General features: G+C 39.2%; 1 protein-coding gene across 1 annotated transcript in view; it reads right to left on the bottom strand.

Annotated features, from left to right (window-relative positions):
• Positions 1-1,789: 1,789 nt before the first annotated feature.
• The window catches only part of SVEP1 (sushi, von Willebrand factor type A, EGF and pentraxin domain containing 1), a gene marked incomplete at its 3' end in the record, with an annotated part of 178,436 nt that continues 172,353 nt past the window's right edge, over positions 1,790-7,872 (bottom strand). The window contains exons 46-47 of the mRNA XM_082842808.1: positions 6,136-6,231; positions 1,790-1,887 (exon numbers count right to left, since the gene is read on the bottom strand). Of these exons, the coding sequence (XP_082698934.1) occupies positions 1,790-1,887; positions 6,136-6,231 (194 nt within the window). The remainder of the gene's footprint in view (positions 1,888-6,135; positions 6,232-7,872) is intronic.

Genomic DNA, 7,872 nt, shown 5'->3' with positions numbered 1-7,872 from the left:
AAAGAAGTCATACAACTCAAGAGCAAAAAAATCTCCATCTGATTAAAGAATGGGCAGAGGACCCAAACAGACATTTTTCCATAGAAGACACACAGAAGGCCAACAGGTAGGTACATGAAAAGATGCTCAACATCCCCAATCATCGGGAAACACAAATTAAAACTACAATTAGACATCATCTCACACCTATTAGAATGGCTATTATCAAAAAGACAAGAAATAACAAGCATTGTTGAGGATGTAGAGAAAAGGAAACCCTTGTGCACTACTGGTGGGAATGTAAATTGGTACAGCCACTGTAGAAAACAGTATGGAGGGTCCTCAAAAAATTTAGAATAAAACTACCATATGATCCTGCAATTCCACTTCTGGGTATTTAACTGAAGAAAACAAAAACACTAACTCTAAAAGATATCTGCACCCCCGTGTTCATTTCAGCATTATTTACAATAGTCAAGACATGGAAACAACCTAAGTGTCCATCAATGGATAAATGGATAAAGAAAATATGTGTGTGTGTACACACACACCTACACACCACAATGGAATATTATTAAGCCATAAAAAGAATGAAATCTTGCCAACTCTGACAACATGGATGGACCTCGAGGGCATTATACTAAGTGAAATGAGTCAAAGAAAGACAAATACCGTATGATCTTGCTTGTATGTAGAATTTAAAACCAAAATCCAAACCAAACTTATAGATACACAGAACAGGTGGGTGGTCGCCAGAGGTAGCGGTGGGGGTAGCGGGTGAGCAAAATGGGTGAAAGGAGTCAAAAGGTACAAACTTCCAGTTATAAAATAAATGTCATGGGGATGTAATGTATAACATGGCAATTATAATTAATAATGCTGTATAGCACATTTGATGTTGCTAAGACAGTAGATCTTAAAGGTTCTCATGACAAGAAAAAAATTTTATAACTATGTACATGGACTTACATAGATAACTAGATTTATTGCGGTGATCACTGTGCAATATATACATACAAATATTGAATCACTATGTTGTACTAATATACTAAACTAATATAATGTTGTATGTCCATTACACCTCAATAAAAAAGTTTAAATTATTATTTTTTAAAAATTATTTCAAACTATTTCTCCTTTGATTTATTTTTGTGATAATCTTTTCTCAACTATATTTATCTGGTTAGCAATGAGAAACCAATTGCTAGAACATATTTTTACATAAATTTTCTTGTAGTCCATTAAATACTGACTATATATACCATAAAAAATATGAAACAAAAATTTTGACTTTAAAAATAAACATTCCTTATCATCAATTTCAATTCTATTTTTTATTATAAACAGGAGTAGAAATGAACATCAATAAAACATATTGAGTTTGTTATTTATTTGCATCCTTGCATATGAAGGGTGAAATCTTCTGTTCAAGAAGGCAGTTAATTTATTTGTTTAATTAACGCTTTTTCCTTTTTTTGCGGGGTGGGGGGGAATATGGAACACTTCACAAATTTGCAAGTCCTCCTTATGCAGGGGCTATGCTAATCTTCTCTGTGTTGTTCCAATTTTAGTATATGTGCTGTAACACATATGTGTTTTTGAGAAATCATTGTTTTATTTGTCAATCCTTAACTAATACTTCTTTGTTTGGTTTTAGTTCAAATTTAGGGAATATCTCAAAATGGATAGTTTTGGATACAAAATGCTTACATTCAAACTAGAGGTACCTTCTGGCTCTTGAGACAATTTAACTAACTTGAATTTCAGTCTCCTTAATTAAGTTACAGATAAATAGTAGTTTTTGGTTGTCTTACCTGGAACAGTCATGTCCTGTCCAAGCCGAGAGACAATGGCATCGGTTTGGTCTTACGCATTTTCCACCATTTAAGCAGGGAGACTGGCAAACAGCTGGGATGAGAAATTCATGTATTTATTTAATGAATACTGAGCAATTCTGAAGATGCCCATGAAGGCAGGCAGAATAAGATTTGACTCTTTTTGCTCCAGCCGCCACCATTCCTCATGGACTGCATCCTGCTACTTTGCTCAACCTCATGTCATTATGTGGTACCCCCTCCCTTTTTCCTTCCAACCGAGTCCATTTTCATATTTCAGCCCCAGGTTAAGTTCTACCTACATACTGAAACCTTTGCTGATAACTCAGTCGACTGATTTTTCTCTTTAATCTTTTTATTTGTTCAACCAGTTTGACACATACTGTTTTGAACTGTAAATTATTCAAATACTCGATGAGACTGTAAGTCTCTGGAGGGAGCCAGCACTGAACTCTATGACCGAGGAAGTCATTACATCAGACATCAACTCTTACGACAACAGATCAGGCACGCAGATTGTCTAACATGACAGATGATTCAAAAGCCCTTTGTGTTTGCTAGGAAATGTATTTCATGGCTTTTACCATTGGAATTACAGAACCTGGGGTAGAGTTAAAAATTAGCCACAGGTGAAACCCTGAGTGAACACCCAGAGATTTACTACGCAGACAACTTTCTCACAAGTCCTTAGTCTCAGAGTCAAACACTTCATCTGCATGAATCTATCTGTTAAAAAACCTAAGGACACTAAAAACTGATGAAGACCAGTCAGTTTAACTTATCAAAGAAAAAATAAAATGTCTGTTGGGAGGAAGCTGGAAACGAGACACATTTAAGTCTCATGATTTCAGCCTCATTATAGCTTGGAAAGGGCAGGTTTCCCCAGAGGAAAAACTCGTCTTCGGTGAGAGATAAAGAAATGTCACTTCTCTAATCACTCATTCATAAAATATGGGGAAAACGTCAGCAATCCAGGCACTGGATAAGCACAGAGAGAGGACAAGAGGGAAAACACCAATCTTTGCCCTTAGCTTTCTTGACGAGCGAGCTAACAGAATGAGCGTATTTGCAATATAACAAAAAGGAAATTATGAAATAAAGCAGGATTAAAAATAGCAAAAATAAAACCCAATCATCCACAACTAATTCTCCATAACTGCTTGCTAATGTATATAAAAAAATTACTCTTTTTCAAGAGCATGATGATTTAGTGGTACCTGACTGTACTAACAATTTTTTTTTATTATTTTCACTTCTCTGTCTAAAAGCCTAACACTTTCCTCCTTCCCTATAACATGGGTGCCCCCAACGTTCTATTCTGGGCCACCTTCTCACACTACGTGTCTTCTGCAAAGACTTATTTTTTCTCCCCCATAAATGTTTTCCAATGATGACTGACATATTTCTATCTTCAATGTAGATGAGTCTTCTGGGACCCTAAACCATCATCTAATTGCCTGTCAGACCTCTCCCTTTTATGTTCCACTGGCCTCTCAAACTCAGCATGTCCTTACTTACTTAACTCCTTTTCTGTACCTTCAAACCTGTTCCTCTTGGGTTCTCTATCTCAAGGGTAGAAGTGGCACCGCCTTCCTCTCAGGGGCCCAAACTGGAAATATCAGTCTTGACTCCCTTCAGACCTTTCCTCCTACAATACATCTATAATAATACAAGTAGTGTTGACTCATCTCCCTAACTTCTCTCCAATCCATCCTTTTTGGTCGTCCTCATTTCTCTAGACTTCATAACCTCTTGCCAATTCTGCTTTGATAACTCCCTAACAAGTCTCCCTAATTTAAGTCTTGCTTTCTGCCCTTCTCCATACTGATGCCAAAATCATTTTTCAAAAAGAAAATCTGATCACATGATTTTCCTGCTTAAGACCCTTTAGTGGCTCAGAAGACATAATCCAGCATCTTGAACTTGGCATGCGACGCGCTTCCTAGTCTGGCTCTGCCCATCTTTACAGCTTCATTTCCAGCCACACCCCTCCACTGCCTCGGTGGCTTCAGCTCTATTTTGCTGATCACATTTGTGCTGCACTTCTACGCCTTTGGCTAGAACGAGCTCCTCCTGGTGACTCCTCTTCCTTTGATTCTGTGCTTGGAAAGCCTTTTCTGAATGTCTGCACTTGGGTAGTTTACCCATCTTCACTGTTGTCCTCTAGTCACCTACTTATAGGCCACTCTGTATCCCTTCTTATTTTCTACATTGGATTCTGGAGGGCAGGAGCTCCTGTTTTATATACTTTTGTATATTTAATATCAATACTTAGTGGGTATAAGTGGGATATGGGCTGAGGTAGCTGCAGCAAGATTGAAAAAAAAGACTATACAGCTCATGTCATTAAGGTGCTTAATGTCAGTTAGGGAGCTAAGGAGCTAAAAGAAATACAAATAAATCAGATCAACTGAGCTTTAAATGGCATGGTTCTAGCTAATTGTGTAATATCTATAGACATGGGATGTTAGAAGATAGATTATCGTGGTAGAGAGCAAGTTTTGGGACAAGAGGAAACTTAGGCAGGGCTTTGGAGGTTGGGTCAAGTTCCAGTAGGTAAAGGAAGCCACACCTGCAGGGGACAGGATGTGACTGGCAGGATGGGAAGTAAGGTGTATCAGGTGTGCTGACGCCAGTCTGAGAGTCAGAAGAATTTGGGCTGGATGTGAAGACAACAGGCAACCATCTTAGGTTCTTAAAAAGGGCAATTCATGCCCAAGGTAGTGTGTAATGGTGTTGTTTTGGAAAAGGAGATGGGAAGGTCAAGTAGCAGACTCTGGCGGTGATCCAAAGGAGAGGTCTTTTACTAGCTGGTGATAGTGGGGATAGAGTAAGATGCAAGAGATACTGTGCAGGAAGGAACAGAAGGAGTGCTGACACTGGTAATCTCAGATGAAGGGGAGGGAGAGTGGAGGATGTCTCCATCTGGAAGCATGAACGCCACCACCTGCAGAGAGAAGATGCCTGGGAAAGGGCAAGGCTGGTTTGCAGGTAGGTTCAATTTTGTATGCATGAGAAATATAGATAAATACCAAGGTTGATTTGTAATAAAGAAATACCAAATAGATTGCTGTAAGAGTTTCAAATAAAAGCTTCAAATTTAGCCTCCGGTATCACATTTTTCCTTTTCTACACTCATGGATGCCTCACTTTTGGCTTTATGTGGGGTGGATAAACATCTGATTTTGCCTTTCACTACCATTTCCCTGGCTTACTTATTAATAGTGCCCCTTTCATTCTCAAAAACGTCCCAGTCTGGAGGCTAAATTATATGGTCACCCCAGCCTCAGAGCTCATGACAAGCTCTGGTGTCAGCTAGCCTCTTCTACTTTACAATTAACCTCACTAGGAGGTGGTATACATATTATTTCCAGGAGGAATAGTGGAGTGTTAAATAAATATAGCAAGTTCTTTGCTTTTAATAGTTGCCTGAAAATTAGGACATTAAAAAGGTAAAAAAATCTATCATTTTAAACTGATTGATTTATTAGACAATTACTGAAAATCCTATCATATGCAGGCACTACGCTAGGTACTGAAGATATAAAGATCACAAAGGAATATCCCTGCCCTCAGGTGGCATATAATCTAGTGAGGGCAGGGAAAGATCAATAACCGAGCAATTAAACAGATATCAAAGTACAGTGGGATAAATGCCCGTATTTGAGATAGACAAGGGTTACTAAGGGGACATGTTTGTCACCAACAAATCAACAACAGTTTGTTACTGTCTTCCATGATAAGGAACCATCTCTTGTTGAGTTTTTTCACTTTAACTTAAATTGTATTTATTTAGAGCCTTGTTCTTTCTAGATAGGTACTGCGAATTTAGTGATTTAGCTTCATAGAGATTAAAATAAATATTCTTCCAAACTTCCGCATTATGTTTCCTCTACATTCTGCAAAATAGAGCAAATGACATGAAGAAGGCCGACAACTGAGTCGACTCAGATGCTCTTTTTTGTCACACGACCCCAAGAGGTGTCTCTGAGGCAGCCATAGGTTCAGCATTGAGACCACCATTCAAGGGACCACCTTGAGGAATTTTATATATATATATATATAGGATCTTTTCAACCAAGATCCCATGCGGCATGCGGGATCTTAGTTCCCCGACCAGGGATTGAACCCATGACCCCTGCATTGGAAGCGTGGAATCTTAACCACTGGACCACCACGGAAGTCCCTTGAGGAATTCTTGAGAAATTCTGATACCCTTTTGTTTTGCTGCCACCTCTGAATCTAAGTCACACTCATCAGTGTCCTCTAGGGCTTCACGGAGTCAAGTCACCAAGAAAACAAACCATGAGAGGAGGCCTACCTGTGTGACAGCGGGACCCTGTCCAGCCAGATGGACAGTCACACTGATAAGGTGCCACACAGCGACCGCCGTTCAGACAGGGAAGAATGCAGATTGCTAGAAAGGAGATCAAAAAGGATTTGATCAAAACACACACACTCAGATATGTTCAAGTGTTCAAAAAACATTTTCCAGGAGGAGTAAAACCTTGGATGACCCACTAGATAATCTTCCGTATGTGCTCTGTTTATTAATCAGTATCACTGGGAAGACACAATCCAGAAAGTCAGTCTGGACCCTCTACCTGATGTAATGACTCTAATGCCAAATGCACTCTTTCCGAGAGGACACACCGTAATCGATGCCTGCTAAGTGCTTTGCTTTCTCTTCACAAACTAAGCAGAATGTTCTCCATTTGTTATCGTTTCAAATTTCCATTACAAATTACATAAAATGCTCTAAGAGGGTTTGGCTACCTCGAGATTCTCTTCTTGCCTTTAATTAAATGTGAGAATGGGAGTCAGATAAGCTCTTCCGTGGGCTGGTGTTGGCAACACATTAGTAGTGATGGGACAGCTCAGCCTTTATTTTCTTGGAGCTGAGGCCCGATGGTGACTAAATGAGGCCTCCCCTACACCCTCCATGGCAATCACTTCTCCTACTAGAAATTACTGAGCTCTGTAAAGAGGTGTAGTCTGTTTCAAAGGAGTGAGACTGTCTACTGGCCTGGTACTCAAAGCACGGTTCTCAAACCCAAAACGTTGGTATTACGTAGGACTTGGCTAGAAATGCAGAATCTCAGGTCCCAACCCAGATCTACCAAATCAGAATCTGCACTGAACTTCTCCCAGGTGTTTTGTATGCACAGTAAAGCTTGGGAAGGCCTGCTCTAAGGCATTACCAGCGCATGCTCAGTGAACTAAGCCCAGCCTGTTGTTACCCCAGGGTAAATGCTTCCCGAGTCTCTGGATCCTTAGCATTATAGCAGGCCATGTGCGGGAGCCCTAAGTGGGAAGGCAGGATTGGAGAGAAGGAGAAGGAAAGATGCAATTCTCTTCTTTCTGAAGCACTGTGAGAACACTTGCTTTGGTGAGCTGTTAGCAGCCTAAATTGATTTCCATCCTATATTTTCCTTTCTAGATGAGTTGAAATAGTTATACTTTAGAATCTCTTATCAAATGTCTGGCCTTAAAAAGAACTGATATAGACCAATGGCCACCATGTTAGTGACTCAATGTGATTCACACATTCCCAGTGAAACATGAAATCATTTTATCCATACATATATATTTTTTAAGAGATTGAAACAAAGTGTAGTTTAGACATTAAAAGAAATTAAAACTATTCATTTACATGCTTTTGGAAATTCAAATTTAAATGCATTTCCATGAGGATCGAAATTCTATGTTAATTTATCAAGCACTGCATAGATATGAGAGTACCAACTTTCCTTACTTTCTTAATTGGGAAGAGCTACACTTAATTAATGGTGGGCTCCAGATCTTACCTGAAAAGTACAATGTTATGCAATGCCATGAATTTATACCAGCTGTAGCAATGAGTGGCACAGAACATAAACAGAAGTGAGATAAAGGAAGACCAAGGTTGTGGAACCCTCTATTATAAGCTCCTTCCCAAGAAGATTCTTGGAAATCTGTGCCAGGAGGCAGATGAAGACAGCTTTGGATGGATCTTGATAACTGTATTTTTCAAGATCACTGATATTCTAGATGTTCTGCAACTAAATGACATATGTAA

Source organism: Leucopleurus acutus (genome assembly GCF_964270905.1).
Source record: "Leucopleurus acutus genome assembly, chromosome: 7".
NCBI lineage: Eukaryota > Metazoa > Chordata > Mammalia > Artiodactyla > Delphinidae > Leucopleurus > Leucopleurus acutus.
The sequence above is the reverse complement of the archived record's forward strand: the minus strand, read 5'-3'. Positions and strand labels throughout refer to the sequence as shown.